The sequence below is a fragment of the Apis mellifera genome, linkage group LG11 (assembly GCF_003254395.2).
Source record: "Apis mellifera strain DH4 linkage group LG11, Amel_HAv3.1, whole genome shotgun sequence".
In the NCBI taxonomy this organism is placed as follows: domain Eukaryota; kingdom Metazoa; phylum Arthropoda; class Insecta; order Hymenoptera; family Apidae; genus Apis; species Apis mellifera.
In genome coordinates, this window is record NC_037648.1 from 8,052,519 (window position 1) to 8,071,880 (window position 19,362).

Here is a 19,362-nt window from a genome sequence, read left to right on the forward strand (position 1 = left end):
TAATAGTAAAGTATGTATATATAATAGTATGTAAATATATAAATCATTTACATACATTAAATTATTAATGAATCATTAGTAGATTTACATTCATATAGTCATTAGTAATTATATAATTTTAAAATTACATAGATAATGAGGTAATTTTCTTTTTTTTTTCTTAAAATTAAAATCTATATTCACAATAATAGAATTAGAATTTCCCGCGCTTGAAATGTATACAACCGTTAGTGTAAGTAGGACGTGTGAGAGGGCGCATGCGCGGCGGGAGAAATAAGAACGGTCCGGTCGGAGAAATCGCGCTGATCGTCAGTTTTGCGCCACACGGCAATGGCGTATGTTGTTGGTATATTTGTGTTGTGGTTGGTACCTTGCCGACAAGTCATATTGTCATTTCATCAAAATATACAACGCGAGTTTACTTAGAACATTGTTTCAAAGACGATTGTGTATACGTGACTGTATTTTCGAAAAGCAACGGTGCAATCATCTCGCAGGATCCCGGATGATCTACAAGTGATCCAATATGGCGTCGACCGATCTGTCGTTCGGTAAATGATGAACCCGTGTACCGTACGCACCTTTGACAAGGTCTTTCCGAGGTCGTCCGGTTTTTAAGAGCAACGTGTATCCCTTTTAATGTTGTCGAGCGTCGGTAGCTCTTCCTTTTTCTTTCTTTTTCATTATAGCATTATATTTATATTGTGTTTTATTTATATAAATTATTAATACTTTTTGTGAATTTAACATTCCATTATTTATATTTCATTCCGTTTATTTTATTTCATTATAAACAAATTTTTAAATATTATATATGTGAAGTTTTAAAATATCATTGAAATATTCGTTAAAAAAATCTTATTATCTTATTATTTCATGAATAATCATATTTCTTAAGAATAGCTATTTAAATTTAATCGAATTTATTGAAATTGTAATTTCGTAACATCGATTATCGATATAATTGTTGCATTCATTATCTAAGGTTAACATTAAGTTAACATTTACGTAATAATAATTCTTATCATAAATATTTAATGTTTTTCTATTTTTATTCGAGTAAAACTCGAATAAAAGTTAATTTGTTCTCTTCGAGCTTTAATATTTATATTTTTGTGAAAAGTGAAATTTTACTCGCGAAGTGATATTTTTTTTATTTTGCTTCTTTTCACTATACGAACCAGGCTGCATACCGGCGTTCTACAGAGAAGTCTACGAGAAGATTTGCTCTTCTACGAGTGGAAATGTGGAACGAGAGGTGTTTAAATCCCTTCTTGTCAAATCCCAGCTGAGTAGCTCCGTTCTCAGCCAGGTATGTCTTCTTTTCATCTTGTTCTTATCTCTTTCCCCCATATCGTTCAGTGACTAGTACGTAGTATACTTATAACTACAAAGACAGAAGAGAGAGTACAGTGCCTTTAACTTTATAATTTCTTCGCACGCCGCGCTTAGGTTAATGCTACCACTGTAGCAGTGCATTAACTCTTCTTCCGTATCAGATGACGGTTAATCATTGATGCATATTAAATGAGAATCGTTTTTAATTGAATTAAAATTAATAAATTCATTTTTTTAATTTTATAATTAAATTTATAATGCAATTTTATATACAATTGTAATTAAATTTAATTTAATTAATCAATATTTTAAAGAACAATTCAATTTAGAATTTTTAATTATGTGATATTTTACTCCTTCGTTCCTTTATTAAATTTAAAATTCATAGAATATGCTTACTTTAGTTTAAAATAGTTGCTATTATGCACACAATATGAAACTATGTACATATTTTTAATCAATAATTCTAAAGCTAAATAAAATTTAATGAAATATAATAAAGAGAAATATTGCTGATTTTCATACAATTTATATTGTGTTCTTAATGAATACGTTTGAAAAAAATGATTAATCAATCAATATTAATCAATATTAATCAATATTAAATTTTTGTATATACTATTAGAATTTTCTAAAGAATGATGAATCATTAAAATCTTAAGAAATCCTTCCTATTAGTAAGTGACTATTTTTAAATTGAAAAAACAATTATTGCTAGATCAACCATGTTAGAATAGTATACTTTGTTAATATTAAATGACAATCTTTTTTTCATAATATTAACAGTTCTATTTTTCAGTTTCAGATTTAAAAAAATTTACAGAAAAGTTACTACAAAATATTCAATTTCTTTATGGTTCTTTTTGTGATTCTGAAGTATCTAATCTCTTTTTTAACACTTAATTCATCTAAGATCCTCTTTCATAATTAAATCTACTTTGATCATTTCGTATACAATTTATCCTATAAGAATAAAATGGATCATTATTAGACAAACGCACATCTTGACACAAATTATACAGTACGTATACATACATACATACATACATTAACGAGGTTAGATAACGAAACGAAATCATACAACGGTACACAAACTACGTGCCCGAAACAGATAATAGCTTGAATACATTTCTCGTATAGCGGTTTTCCCCGTGGAAAACCGTTTCAGAATTTTTTTTTTCTTCTTTTCTTTATTGTGAAGCAATGATTAAATGTCGGAAAATATATCGTTCTTATTTTATCACAAAAAAAAAAGAAAAAAGAAAAACAAATAAGATTTAGATCATGCAATCATTTCTAGTCGTATGCTATTTGGTATGTCTGAGTCACTGAGGTCACATGAAATACGCATTATTATGATATGATTCAACGTTTTACGATGCGTTCTATTCAATTATTTATTGGATAAAGAATGAATTTTAAAAATTAATTATTTTTATGGATTAATTTTAATAGAAATTAATTGATTTAGAAAAATTGAATAGAAAAAGAGAAAAGAAATTGTATACTTTTGATATTGCATTAGATTAATGATTTATTAAGAATTCAATTTTAAAAATACATACAAAAATATTGCATATTAAAATATTTTGAATTATTTCGTACATTATTTCATTGAAACTGCTTTTTAGGATCTTTTATGATTATGAAATGATGAAAATATTTCATATTTATTAATAAAGTAATTAATATATTTAAAATTAGTTTTCATTATTTGTTTAAAGCTTTAATATTTTTAAAGTAAGATTTTCATACAATATCTAATTTTTATTTAATTTAACTAACGAATGATTTCAAAAGATATATCTTTTCTCGACATTTAAAAATATTTTTTTAATATTAACTGCATGTATAACTTTTCATCCAATGTTGCAAACATATTTTAAATAAATAAAACTGTAAAGTATGGAACAAGATAAAATTACAATAGTTTCGTCCTTGAATAAATCAATTATGTATATTTTACACGATGTTTATTTTAAAAGGATTATGCAATTTCAAGGCTACTTTTTATATCATTCTCGCAATAGCTTTATTCTTCATTCAAAATTCCTTTATCTAAAATATTTATTTTAATATTATTGTTTAAATATAAATTTTATATAAAATTATATCTATATAAATTGAAACTATTTTGTTTTAAAAATTCCATGCTTTAATTTAATCACTAATCGGTAAATCATTGCTGTCATTTTTAATTAATGACCTTTAGCACTTCTTAATAATATAATTATTATAAGTCATATCAGATCATTATAATTCAAAATTAATAATAAAATTGAATTAATTTTCATAATTTCTTTCATTTATGGGAATATCACATTCATTTGGGAGTCGTAAGAGGCAAATTGTTTAAATATTAACAAAGGGGATCGCAACTCAAAGATAATTGAAAAACACCGGTCTGAATTATCATTTATTTTAAAAACTTTTCAATCATTCATATGGATAACCGATTATCACTCGTAATTATTTTAAGGTCAATGAATAAAATTTCTTTTTGTGAAGATTACATTATCCTGTGTCTGCTGTGTTACAGTATCATTATTTTATCATTAGCACGCCCGTTGACGATAGTCTCTACGGACGCCCCTTTGTAATAATAGAAGATTGCATAGCAGGGTCAACTATAAACACTTTACAATAATATAACTTATAAATATTGAATGCTATTTTCATATATTTAAAGTGAAGACTATATAAAATATTTTTTATTTTTTATAAAGATTTTTTTAAAATTCAAAAAATTTATAAAACATTAATAAATAATCAGTTAATCGGATATTATACATAGAACATACATATATATGTATAGAAAAATATGTATGTTTCTGTTGTTCTTTTAAATATTTAAAAGATATTTATCATAAAAGTTTATATTGATAGTTATTATTGATATTTCAAGAAAATTTAAATTTCAATCTTCGAATGTTTCATATATATATATTTATTTATTATTAAAATAAAGAAATTTATAAAGATGTCCAACAGAATTTTTTTTTCAATATTTCTTCAATATTGTCCAATTAAGGATCAGTCATAGTAATAGGGGACGAATACTTTTAGTATCATCTGATCCCCGATAAAACTAAGTACAATATCAATAAAATATTGAAATGAAAGTTAAGATTCAAATTTGAAAAAAGTATTAACAATTTCATAAATTTAGGTTGTTAAATTTTTGAATTTATGAAGGAAAATTTTCCGTTTTTTAACCACAAGGTTAACATGATAAATTATATATTATTATATATACATAATTTAACGGTCGTTTTTGTTGATAAAAAAAAATAAAAATATATAATTATTTAAATTTGTAGATAATTCGTTATTGATAAACAAAGAAAAAATATGAATGTAAAATTCTAATTATATATATGATGAAAAATTTTAATAAATTATTAAAATTAATCATAAACAAATTATTTTTAAGAAAAATAGGTAAAAACAAAAAAAAATATTCTCATTAATATTACAAGAATACAATCTACATTGTAACTGTTTGAAAAACGTATAGAATAACAGTAAACAAAAGATTATCGTTCTATAAACGTCTTTTGTTCCTGATTTTCAGTTATGTACTAATGAATATATACACTATGAATTATATACACTAATGAATAAAACGTCATTCGTATGTTTTTCAAACTTTTATAATTTTTCATTTTCATACATTATTATAATAAACACTGTTACAATAAATGATAAGTATTATTATTTCATAATAAAATGATTCCAATTTATACATTCTTATATCTCTGAATTTGAAAAAAATTATTCTTTTTATTTTATATTTTATTTTATTGCCTTTTAGTAAATCAAAGTCGATAAAAATTATCTTATCACATTTTCCTCTATGAAAATTTTATTATGATTTTGCATATTGTACATTTATATATATTTCACTATTTCAATCAATCATAAAGATTTCTTTTTATATAAAATATATAATAAATAATAAAATATATATATATAATTTGCTATATTTAAATTTTGTGCAATTGTATAAATATTTGCAATCTATTTATAATGATAATGATTATTATAATTTTAATGAACTATTTATTACAGTATATTTTGCAAAATAATATATGTCTCTTTCATAATTATTAGATTATGTTAGATAATATCTTTTTACAGTTATAAATTATATCCATGAATGAAGAGACTTTTTTTTTTGAACTAATAAATTAAAATTAAAATGAAGAATTTTATTTATTAATTTTCTTAAAATAGTGTTCAAACATTTGTAAAAAATCACTGTATAAAATTCACGTGTCTCGAATAGTATATATATTGTTGTGTTCCAATTTGACACGCAATGACGTTCATCGAGATGCAGGTTGAAAAAAATCCGAGAGGCATGATAATTGATGAAATTAGAAACGACAAGCCGACACGACATGTCACGACACAACACATGATACGGCGTACATAACAGGGATTGAACGTCGCGTCTCGTTCATTGACTAATGACACAATCAAAATAACGTTACGTGGGTCGCTGCTTTATCGCTAGTCATCGCGGGTCACTATAAATAGGCCGATACGAAATGATGCGCATGATACTTTGCATGATCGTGTAAAATCATTCTTTGCTTTCCTAATTGCTTATAACATAGTTAACCACTAACACCACTAATTGACAATTTTGCATTCACACAAGTACATATATATATGTCTTACGTAATATTATACACTTTTTATCATTCATTTTATTGTCATTGATATTATTTGCATTCTTGTATTTCATTCATTCACATTTGTCTCTGTTATATAAATATTTTTATATTTTATATCTTACTTTTTATGTTTATATTTTCTTAAGTTTCTTTAGTTAAACTAAATCATTATTTTAAACATTTCATTTTTAAAAATTATTTTACTTATAATTGTTTTACTGTATATGAAAAGTTGCCATTTATTATAATTTTTTTTTTATGGTTTTTTAATGAAAACTCTTTCATTTTTAGTGGGTCAAGTTTTAATGATTTTGAAGCTTTACAAAAATACGTAAAGAATATTGAAGTATTCAAGATGTGAATTCAATGCTTTTCACTTATCGCAATGATGTAATAGAATATCGTTTGATGTAATGAAAGTTGCATAGAAATAAAATGACCGAAGCGAAATGGAAAGGAAATGCGCTGTTTGAATTTAATTTTTATATGAATATTTATTAAATCTTATTTATTCAGATATATAAATTTATTATTATATTTAAAAATTGTTATTTATTCATTTACAAATAAACAAATCTTGCAATTTGTATATTAAAATAAGATATAAAATAATTATAAAAGTAGAATTATTTTTTTATTTTTCGTAAATAAAGAGAAGATTATTGAATTATGTCTTGAATGCATCGTTTAATTTTACTCAAGAGTTAGAAATGAATATTTAAAATTATACGTAAAAAATGGATATCTTAAATTCAAAGGCTGTTGCTCCATTTGTTCTTAAATGGAAAAATAAAAAAAATTACTCAACTTGTGAAATATCACATAATACATGTGCAATTATAATAATTTAAAATTTTTATTTTTAAAAAAAAAATAAATATTTTAGATTTAAATAAATAAAAATTTAAAAATAAAATGTTATATTTAATTAAAGTAAAAATACTTGTATTGAATTTCTGATACTAAATTATATCTTAAGTCTCAAATTAAAAAATATAAAATTTATTTCATAATAAGAATCATAAGAACTATAAACAAATAATTCGAAATTAATTGAATTTTTAATACTTATATTAATCATTACATTTAAAATATAATCAAATTTCCATAAAAAAATCTAAAAAGTTAAATTATAAATTAAAAAACTAACATATATAAATAATAATGGCCGATGATAAGCTTATAATTTATAAGTAGTTAAGATCCTCACACGCGTACCATGCAACGATCGACACGAACGTACTATGCACGTGAGATAAAACCATCGTGCACATGAACCGATCTCCCTTCCCTGATTTTCTTCCGTCACGGACGAGACTAATTTTGTTTAATGACATTCCAGTTGTTTCGCGCTTTATACGATACATGCGCATCTTTCCTCTTCCTGTTATTGATATTTTCCTTCGTATTTTTTATATTTCATATTTCTCATTATTTATTATATTATATTATATTTTATTTATTTAATCGTTTATATATTTCTTCAATCTTTGTTGTTTTCAATTTTTACAGGAGAATAATTAAAAAAAAACAATTAAAATTGGACTTATCAAGTTACTTTTTATAAAATTAAAATGATATATATTTTATAATTTATAAAAGAAATATTTCTAATTTTAGATTCTCTACAATTATAAATTCAATTTTTTATTTTATTTCGATATTATATAATAATTTAAAATATATACTTATATTTTTTTATTAAAAGATCAAAGTTCTCCTTTTATCAAATAAGTTTTAAATTTATAAATGGTAGTATATATCGTTTTATTTCCTCTTCCTATTTAATTCTATTCCTATTCTTACTTATATTCTGGTTTTTTTCATTTATTTTAATTTATTCATTTTAATTAATTTATCCATTTCGTGTAAATACATTTCATAATTCAATTTAACATATTTCTCTTGTCTTTTGTATAAGTTTTATATATATATATATATATATATATATATATATATATATATATATATATAATAAATTTTATAAAATTCAATCTGAAACAAGGGTAATAAATATTCTATGAAATATTGCTACTTTTGAAATCTCATTTGTAAATCATATAAATATATGTTATCAATAAATTTTCAATCAAGATTTTTTACTTAATAACACTTAAGTGAATTTCCTTGAAATATTATATATCTATATAAATATAAAGAGTTTTACAAATATAGTTATAAACACAAATTGAAAATGAAATAGAAAAATGCCTGCATTATCGGTTCACCGGTAATCGTATTTCAGATGTGAATTCTTCGATATGATTCAAATGCAATTGAATTTAGAAAGACGGAGAAAAAGAAATGAGAGAAAGAGAGAGAGATGGATCATCAAAATTGAAAAGACGAGCTGTCGTGACGTGTCAGACTCTCAGCTTTCGCGTCGATTGTTCAGAGACCAGTTTCACACTTCACGTACCACGAACAAGGAACTTTTCATTGGTGGTTTCCTCTATCACGTGAACTTGATCAACGATTATGGTTTAATAATGCTCGTGAAACCGATGAGAAAACAAGAAGCCGTAGCTTTCGAACAGTGAGAACAAGCGCAGGACACGGTGCACTCTTGTGTGCACTTTTGTGTTCGACCATGTTTAACGTTCGAACGCGTCCCGCTTTTCTCCCTTTTCCCATTATTCCGTTTTTGTTGTGGCCCCATTCGCACGCACCCTTCTTCTGCTTCTTTTTACAAAGGCAGTTTTTAATTCAAGCCTAATCCAAATGTTGAATTAACTTTCTGAAAATGAATTTACATATATGGGGATTCGATATATAAGGATTCTTGAGAATTGAAATATCTTTCCTTTAAGGCTGGAGATCTTATACGAGATAACTTGAGTCATAATTATTGAATTCTTCGCAGTAATTTTTCTTTTGTGAAATCTGTTTCTTTTATATATATATATAAAATTGTTTTAATATTGATTTTTTAATTTAAATATCTAAAATATTTTTAAAAAATTCGTAAGCTATTTTAGTGATCCTATTTGAATTTACACAGATTTTCAAAAGGAACTTTGAAATTCTAAAAATTAATTAAAAATAAAAAAATTATAAGAAAAGTTAAAACTTAAATATAATTTCTTATTCTAAACAAATTTTTCGAAATAAAAAAATTTAGATAAAACAATGTTCGTTTCAACAAATTTAAGATATAATATATATCTATATAATTTTTTTTTAAGTTAATATAATTATTTTAGTAAAATTGAAAGAAATATTTTTTGTATAATTGTTCCAGCTCGATCATTCTTATTTCAATTAAATCATACAACTTTCAATTTGTATTTTATTCAAATTTCATTTAACATGAAAATAAATATAATTATATTTATTTAAAGTATTTCAAGTTGCTTCCGGGAATCGATATTTCGATGAGAATACAAATGAACTTGTTGATTCTTTTACTTCAACGGTCTACTTTGTATTCAAAATATAAATGACTCGAGAATATAAATGCTTCTTTACAAAACAAGTTTTAACAATGGGAATGTATTCAAACCACAATTTCATGGTGCACAACTGCACATGATTAAACCCGTTTCTAGAAGAATAACAAGCTGTTTTAACGAAAGGACTATAAATATTTTCATGATGAAGAATTTCAACATTAAATGCAATATGATGATAATAACTCAATGCATTAACACTTAAAATTTTCTTTTGACGATTCGTATCATTCGACACGGTTGAATAAGAATGTTGACGAGAGTAATAACTCAATACATTTAAAATTTTCTTTTCACGATTTGTATCATTGGACATGATGGGATAAGTCTTAAGAACGTCAATCATTGTTTAAGAAGAGAAAAGAAGAGAAAACTAATTGAAATAAAGAATTAGATGGAACAATAAAAATAAGACAAAACAATAATAGTAAAAACAGGAAGAATTTTTGAGAAAGGTTTACGCAGAAATTAAATAATATCAATATTTGGAAAATAAATTTACAGAAAAAAATCAAAATGTACGGACACATTATTGATAAACAAATGAAGATAATAAAGGAACATTTTAAAAATACGAAAATATTAAAAATTTTCATTGAAAAATAAGATAATAAAAAATGTAAAAACACTAAATCTCCATCACGAAGAAAAATTTATTAATCTTTGCGTCAATCTCATTTTTATTATCGTATTCTTCCCGAAAATGCTGTGTGTTAATATTTCACCGGATAGAAATGCTCGATTACGAAGAGAAGCATAGGATTAGTGGTTTCTCTAGTATTGGAGAAGAATCTAAACGTGCGATCTCCTCGTCTACTTGTGCTCTGATCGTCGAGGAACAGAGAGGTAGTGGGAATGAAAGAAGGAGAGACGAAATGGCGGAGCAAGGTATAAAAATTCTCGGAATGCAGTTACTTTCATTTATGGCCTAATCCTTCGAACTCGTTCGCAGTGTTAACCGAGGTTGAACCGTTAGTCGAGTGTATCATACAGATTACGTCGCATTAAGATTGAATCAAATCCCCTGTCTTTCGCATAAATGCTCTGCTTGCCTTTAATTAACCTACAAATACATGTACAAACGATGCACATACGTAGGCACAGTAATAACGTATTACGAGATTTGTAAGTTATAAGTAAGATTTATTGATATTTTGACTGGATTTTATTAATCTTATAATCTATAAACATGTGAAAATGGTGATAAAGTGAAGTAAGTTAGATTTATTAAATAATGTGATCTTCAAATGCTTCTGGAATATTTGCTTGAATTTTTTTTTATATATAAATTGTTTATTGAAATTTTATGAAATATATAAAATTTACACTTGCTCATTAAATTCTATTATTATTCAAATACTTCTTTGATTTTGATTTTAATAATAATAAAACTGAATGCTACTTTTATTTGTCATTTAATATTATTGAATTTAATTACTACATTTATCGTTCGATATTATTCATTTTAGAGAACAATAAAAAAATAAATATTACGTTCAAATATTTTAAATTCTTTAATCAAATACAAAATATGGCAATTGATTATTTATTTAATAATTAATTAGTGATAATTAATATCATATGAAATAATTATTTTTAAATTATCACTTAAAATAAATTTTTTTTCAGGATTGATTCATAGACACTTGTTATAATAATAACAATATTTCACAAATTGGATTGGATTTGGATAATAAAATTTTAATGAATTACAAAAGAGAAATTATTTTGTACAATCTTGAATTTTTATTTTTGGTATTTTCATGTCAAGAAAATTATATTCATATAGAATAAATCTTCTTTCGTCTTTCTCATGATTTTCCCTGTAAACCTGTTCTACAATTTTCCCGCGCACCTTTTACGCAACCGTGTTATTTTCTGCTAGGCGTGCCTTTCAAACTTCAATTTGTATTTATCGTGTTATTTTGAATCAAGAAATATATAGTAAAACGTAATACAGAAGTAATAATTTTTATTGCATTCGAAATAATCAATTTAAAGCACTATCATTCGAAGAATTGATTATTTTCATCGAGTGCGTGTTTCTTTATTGTGACTTGAAGATTTTTGCAAAAATAAAAAATGAAAATAATAAGAAATAAAAAATATTTGAGAAAATTGAAACTACTACTTTACAAAGAAAAATATTTTGCAAAAAAATTATGTGAAATTTTGAATAAAAAAAAACTCGAAATGAATATTTAATTTTCATTAATTTCTATTTGTGATTTTTAATTTATTTTATTAAGTTTTATATGGAAAAATAAGTTAAAATTACTTAAAATATTGTATAAGTTATTTATTTATTTTTAAATTATTTATTTTTTAAACTTCCATGAAATAATAAATTAAATAATTAATATATGTTTACTCAATTATATAATAAATGAAAAATATATATACGATTAGCAGATAGGAATGCAAAAGATGCGGTTCAATGATGAGGAGACTCATCACTATTAAATTCAACCTTGATTGAATTCCTTATTGGCAAAGCGTGAGAATCATCTTCTTGACAACGAAGAAAATTGTCGATGTGGAACTTTTCTTGGCAAAAATATTAAAACGATTACTGGATGAAGAGAAGATTTGTAAATAATTCATTATGTAAATGTACAATCTTTTTTAATTAAGATAAAACTGTTGAATCTATTAAAATTTCCATGAGAAATAGTGCTATTAAGCAAATAAGCTAATTCATGCACCGTCTACTATAAAATTATTTCACAAATATTTACAATATATTATTAAATAATTATAATTACACGGTGAAATGTAATAGATTCTTCTCACGCAACAGTGGATCATACATTTTTACTTGATTTAATGTAATTTGGATTGTAATTATTTTAAAATTGCATTAAATATAACGTTATATTTGAGAAATATTTGGATACCTTGAATATTTTAACTGTAAACATATGTGATTATCGTTCCATAATTAAATGCGATAAGAATAATTTCAAATATCGAAATCAAACATTCTTTATTGAAATTTTTGCAAATATTTGATTTTATGGATTTAAAACATCATGTTGAATTAAGTTTGAAATTGAAATATGTTGCGAAGAATTAATGTATATTTATATAAAGATATAAAGTTATTCTTGTTATTCTTTCTCAATTCAGTGAACTCCAAATATTTGAATATTCTCAAAACATTTCCAAATTTTTCTTGAACGATATTTATTAAGATTATTTCTTTTTTTTATATTTTATTTAAATATTTATTTTTTAATCCCTATAAATTTATGATAATTATGAAAAATTTAAAATTAACATAGATGAAATAATTAATATTCTTGAAAAAAAAAATAAAAAATTAGTTTATAAATATTATTTTAAACTATTTTTTTTTTTTCTATAATTAGATATGGGAACTGGTGGACAGCAAAACGGGTTATCTGACTAGAAGCGGATTGTACAAGGGCCTTGCTCTAGTCGCATTTGCCCAGCAAGGAAAGCACCCAAGTGATAAACTTCTGGAGAACTCTGAATCTCAAGGTTCGTTGTATATTTCTTCAAAATTATCGTTGCATATTTATTCACAATTATCAACATCATAAATGCAATCTCAATATTGACATAAATACGATATTAATATATGTTGATCTATAGTATCTAGAAATTAAAAATTTAAATAAAATATTATAGCAATGTTGCACTTTTTATTGTTGTTCATATTTTTTCATATTTTTTTACATTTATATTTAACGAATATTTTTTGCTTTCAATAAGATTTTAGATGTGCATACATATTTCAATAGAATTTACTCTTGTTTATTTAATGATTTCCAAAGAATCAAAAGAGATAACTTATCGTACAATAACCGAAGTTTTAGAATATTAATAGAATTTGAAATACTTTATAATCATAAATTTTGGGAATATAAGAACACTTAATAAAACTTTTTATTAATATTTAAATACAATTTTTATTTATTCGATTTCGTTTTTATCTATAAAAAAAAATTATGTTTAAAAATTGTGTTTTATGTTTGAAAAAGCGGCAGAAACAAATTTTTTCAACAAAGTTTACAAATCTATATTTAAATACATAATCAGAAATTTGTAATTTCAAAAATCCTAATTTTATTTAAAAGAAAATATATATATTACTATATTTTATTTAAAAGAAAAAAAAAAGAAAAGGAAAAAAAAGAGTACTCAAAGATAATCAGAAATGTCGTGATATTCCATAGAGAATAAATTTTAATGGAGAATAAAATAAACACATTTTTAATACTCTTCTCGACAGATAACAGAATTTAACTACCACTATTGAATATAAATACTATAATTGATTCGTTATCATACGTGAAATTCTGATAATACAAAAACTTACCAACATCAGTTCAAAGAGATCCGCTTTTTTAAAGTGTCACTGACCAATACAATTAGTCTTTGTTTCTCTTATCATGAAAAAGACGTCGACGTTTATCACGGTCGAAAGCGGTTCACCGGAAGTGCACCGTTCTTCCGATTATCCTTCTTCCTCGCATTCATTCTGCGAACACCGTCATCTATAATCAAAATTAATTGGACTTTTTAAAATGGATTTGTGGAACGTGTAAAATAATATTGATTTCAATAATACATTGCAAATTATAATAACTAACATTTTCTACATTTTAATAATTTATTAAATTAAAATTGTATGTATATATTTATATATAATATAAATAATATATATTAAAATTAAATAAAAATATTTTATTATTATTATTTAACACGTAATAACAATAAAAATTTTTACAATATCGTGAGAATATATTAATTTAATAATTTTTAATTAAAATGAATTTATATAATTTATTCAAATTACAGCAATAATGTTGTTAAGTATGATTAACAATGTATTATTATCGTATTATTTGCATGGATATATCGCATAACATGCTGCATAATTCATAAGTTTTATTTTATTTGCAATACTTGCTCATATATCTTTCTTTACTTTTTGTTGGTGATTAATAGATTGCGGATTTATATAAAAAGAATTTAAATTTACAAAAGTTTTCATCCAAAATTTTACAATATACTTTCTATTTTTACTAATATTTAGCAATTATTTTCAATATTAAATTTATTAATAAACTTATATTTAAAATATTAATAAGATATAAAATAAATCTATAATATGATTTTATATTATTACAAAAATATAATAATACATATCAATAAAGAAATTATTTTTAAAAAATTATTTCAACAAAAGTCCAATTCCTTGTACTTTTTCTTAAGAATTTTTTTTAATTCTTTTCAAGAATTTTCTTACAATGTATCTTATTACATAAGAAGTAGAATCGCAAAAAAGCAATCAAAAATGATTAACAAAACAAAATATATCGCTTATTTATAACAAAGTATCACAGATCAAGAAAACATTTTTCAATATCGAAATTACGGCTACAATTAAGATTATCCTTCACATTAAAAAAATAATAGCAGAAAAAAATTAAAACATGTGATCTAAATTAACAACATGTGATCTCACCACAATAGATATTTTATTGAAAACTTATATAATACAAAATAACAATAAATAACATAAAATAAATATAGCAAAGATAAATATATAAAAGATACATGAAATAATATAGTATTATTATGTATTCGCTTGCTTTTTCAGAGTTTCGTAAATTATAGATTTGTTACAATTTGTTACAATTGGTTCATTTTATTCAATTGAACTCTTTTTAAATTTCTTTTTTCTTTTTTCGTTAGAATTACCTGTTCCTGTTCTGGGTGATCTCTCTGAGGTAACACTTTTAGCTCAAAGATTGCACAAAGGTAGCAATCCAGCTAAATTGAATCTCACTTACTCGGATATATGCAATTTGGATACAATAGAGGTAAACTTAGTGCCTGAAAAGAAGGGAATCTTTTTGAAACATGTGGAATACCAAGTGACCAGCAAGGTATTTTTTTCTTATTTTTTTCTTACTTTTTATAATCATATTCTTAATTTTAATTTTTATTACGTTAATATTTCTAATATATATTATATTAATAATTTTATATCTTAAATATTAAAAAACTAATAAATATTATTAATTTGAAATATCAATTAATAATTATTCTGAAAAATATATACATTTTTTTAAGACAGACTCAATTATAAAATATTATTGAAAACATTTTTTATTTTCAGAGATTCAACTCCATTGTTTATAGACGTTACAACGATTTCGTATCGTTGCACGAGCTTCTCTTGGCAAGATTTCCATACAGGTTGATACCGAAGTTACCACCAAAAAAAATAGTAGGAGGTAAAATTATAAATCAAGAAAAATCAACATAAAATATATTAAAAATTATTATTCTAAATATCCTTTGTTTCTCTTTCCTTTTTTCTTATCGATTGATTACTAATTAAAATATATACTTGTATTAAATATATAATATATAATATATATTTATAGCGGATTCTCAATTTCTGGAAGAAAGAAGACGGTCCTTATTAAGATTTCTCACCGTAATCGCTCGTCATCCTGTAGTGAGCAAAGACCATATCGTACAATTTTTCTTTACATATACTGGTGAAGAAACGCAACATAAAATTCGCGAAGTATTTAGGAGAGTGCCTGATGAATTTGCAACATCAGAATTATCGTCGAGGGCAAAGGAATTGGTGCCACCAGAAACGTTAACCGAATTCGCAAACAGTCGCGACCAGATAAGAGTAATACTCCTTGGAATTTCACGATTAAAGAATATTGCTGATTGTCTGGCAATTAGATCGCATAGTTATGCGGTAGACATGGCGGAATTGGGCACACAATTAAGCAATTTGGCCTCGGAACCTCATGGTACCACTACTTGGGCTACTGGTGGTTCCACCATTTGGCAAGAAATGAAAAAGGGTTTTCACATAATTTCAAAGTAAATATCATAATATAAGAATTTATTTGCGAGTTAATAATAACTTTCATTTTAAATTTTTGTATAAAATGAAGTTTTATAAAAAATATTCCTAGAATTGAAAAGTATACAGCAAGAATCTTATTATATATATAGAAATTTGATTATATAAAGAAATGATAAATTATTACTGCAAATTATTTCAAAGTAATATATTCCGTTCACTTCAACATTTTTAATTTTTTCTATTATACTTGTATTATACATACAGTATATTTGTATTATACGTACAGTAGTTGCATAACTTGATTATATAAATAATAAAGAAATAAGAATTTTAACTTAACTAATTTATGTCCAATTTAAACTGATTTAATCAGCAAATATTATTACAAAAAAATTCACGTAATTAAATATTAAGATGATGAATGAAAATAAATGCAATTAAATCTTATCTTATTAATATTTAATAAATATAGATGCCTTCCAGTTTTATAAAATCTCAATTATTAAATATCCTAATTTATATTTGTAATAAATATCTCAATCGAAAGTAATTCATTATTTACTTCAAAATATAACTTCATTTAACATAATTTAATTTATTTTCAGAGAATTCAACTTACTCTCAACGAGAGCTCTTCAACAAGCAGTTAGAGAGGAAACAATGGTATGTGAAAGGCTGAATCTTCTCTTAGACGTTCTAGTAGCGCATAGAATCCTGTGCGAAAGGCATGAACGTGGAGTAAGTGCTGATCATCAGCGTGCATTATCTACAATGTTATCTTTAAAGAAGAGGCAAATGCAAGGCGTGATACGAGGAACTGACGTAAGTAAATCCTTCAAGAAAATGGTTCAAAGGTATATGATTTATATACAGCCTTAAGAAATACATATATTTATCCGGTGACTTAACTCAATTCATTGTTACCATGTGCGGTCATTACATGATTATTCGGAAATTGCTCAAGGTCTTTTATGTTAATGCCAGAGGAAAAATGTGATAATATATCTCTTCGAGCTTATATCGTCTTACATAATTCATTCCAATTGAAAACAAGCTGATGCATGTCACATGTCACATTTCAACAAGTCTTGCTCTTTTATATTGATTATCACAAATATTATTATCTATAATTATAAATTATAAAGTAAGTTAGAATTATACTAGAGTATTAATAAAAGAAATAATATTGAATTCATAAGCAAATAATTTAGATTTGAAGTGTTTTTTAAGCTATCAAAATTTCCATTATTTTTTATAAATACTTTTATAAAAAACTTTTGTTAATTCACTCCTTAAAGATATTCTTTAAAGAATATTGGAAATTACACCATGAGTAAGTTTCTGTTTTAAAAAAATGGATATATGAATAATTTTTCACTATTTATTATTATAAAAATTCTTGATTACTCTTACTTTATGACTAAATAAAAATGATGAAAAATAATGTTATTATCGGCCGTTTTAACACATCAAATTTTCTTTTATTTATAGAGTGACACAGTCGAATATCTGGAAAATAAAATGGTTGCTCAAGAATCAGTGATTGCAAACGTCGAATTGCGAAATTGTTTTTCGTTGCACTGTTTACATATGGAAACGCAACTCGTTCATGCTCATTTAGAAATACTTGCCACAGTTTTACAAAGCCTTGTCAATGTTCAAATTCGTGGTCATTCTGAGGTAAGATTTCTTTACTGTTCATAACATATTTTAAATATCGTAATTTTTAATTGCATGTTTTATGCTATCAAAAAGATAAAGAAAATAAAAATTTGGTAAGTATCATTTATTAATTAAAAAAAGTTTAATTGTAATTCTTTGTGAATATATCAAGATGAAATTATAAAAAAGTAGATTTTTATTAAATTTTTAAATAAATAATATTTAAAATGCTTCAGCTCGCTGAAGTATGGAAGTTAATAGAACCTACAATCATGAAGTGTTTACCAGAAAAATCAACTAATGGATCGAATGGTATTTCATAGCGGAAAAAAAGCTTCATTTTATTATAAGGTAAGATTTGTTCTAATAAGAAAAAAACCGCAAAATTATTATAATATACGATTGTAAAACACCCATGTTGAATTTATATATTTAAACGAATATATTCAATGAATCATTTAGAAAAAAAAAAGAGCAGGGGTGCAATACATAATTATAAAAAATATGTTGTACATTCTATTATATTTTAAACACATAGAATTCGAAGACTTTTTGATACATTCCTTGTTGTGTACTTAATATATTTTATGAGTTGACCGATACTCGTTAAACGAGGATATAATATTGTATATAAAATAAGTGATGCTTTTTTTTTTGTAAAGAATGGATAATTATGATGGATAAAATACCTGTGTAAAAATATTAAGCATTGTAAATAATTTGTTTTTGCCGAAACATTGTTTTTTTTTTTTTTTTTTTTTATATATATATATGATTTAGAAGTCTGACAAGTGTTAACACATCCCGTACGACACGTTGATCGTGCATATACGGTATATTTTACATTTTACATACATTTATATACGTCATTATGTACTGCTAAAAAATATATTGTTATTGTATAATCGTATCATAAATTTACTTTCACGTTCCTATTGAATTAAAAATTTTTTGAGATTATTTTTTTATTATATCTTAAAATATTAACAAAAACATTATTTATTATCAAATTTTATTAAAAAAAAAAAAAATTAATTTTATTAAAAGAATTCAAGCTTAATCTTTATTTTTTGATAGATATGAAATTTTTAATTTTTTTTTTTATCATTTTATAATATTTGAATGTAATCTAAAAATGTAAGTTTTAAGATAAAAAATTATTGTATCAAAAGTTATGTTTTAAAAATACGTATTATTAATACACTTTAATGAAAAATATTCAAGAGATAAATCTATGTGAACATTTATTAAATTAATTTAAACTATTGATGAAATAATTTCCACACATTTAAATTTATATTCTTAGATTATATTAATTTTTTAATTATATGTATATTTTTTTTATACTCGTAAAATTTAT

General features: G+C 23.8%; 1 protein-coding gene across 2 annotated transcripts; it reads left to right on the plus strand.

The window, feature by feature from the left end:
• The first annotated feature begins 285 nt into the window (after positions 1–285).
• Positions 286–18,907, plus strand: LOC412842 (sorting nexin-8). 2 transcript variants are annotated; one of them, XM_026443796.1, is made up of 10 exons: positions 286–551; positions 1,185–1,312; positions 12,841–12,973; positions 15,197–15,390; positions 15,624–15,741; positions 15,895–16,354; positions 16,946–17,162; positions 17,832–18,020; positions 18,096–18,115; positions 18,239–18,353. In XM_026443796.1, the coding sequence occupies exons 1-10, from the start codon at positions 527–529 to the stop codon at positions 18,258–18,260; spliced, it is 1,506 nt and encodes a 501-aa protein (XP_026299581.1). In that variant the 5' UTR covers positions 286–526; the 3' UTR covers positions 18,261–18,353. The 2 variants fall into 2 exon arrangements, with proteins under 2 accessions (XP_026299581.1, XP_396294.3); XM_396294.7 differs by lacking the exon at positions 18,096–18,115 and having other exon boundaries at positions 288–551; positions 18,239–18,907.
• The last annotated feature ends 455 nt before the right edge of the window (positions 18,908–19,362 follow it).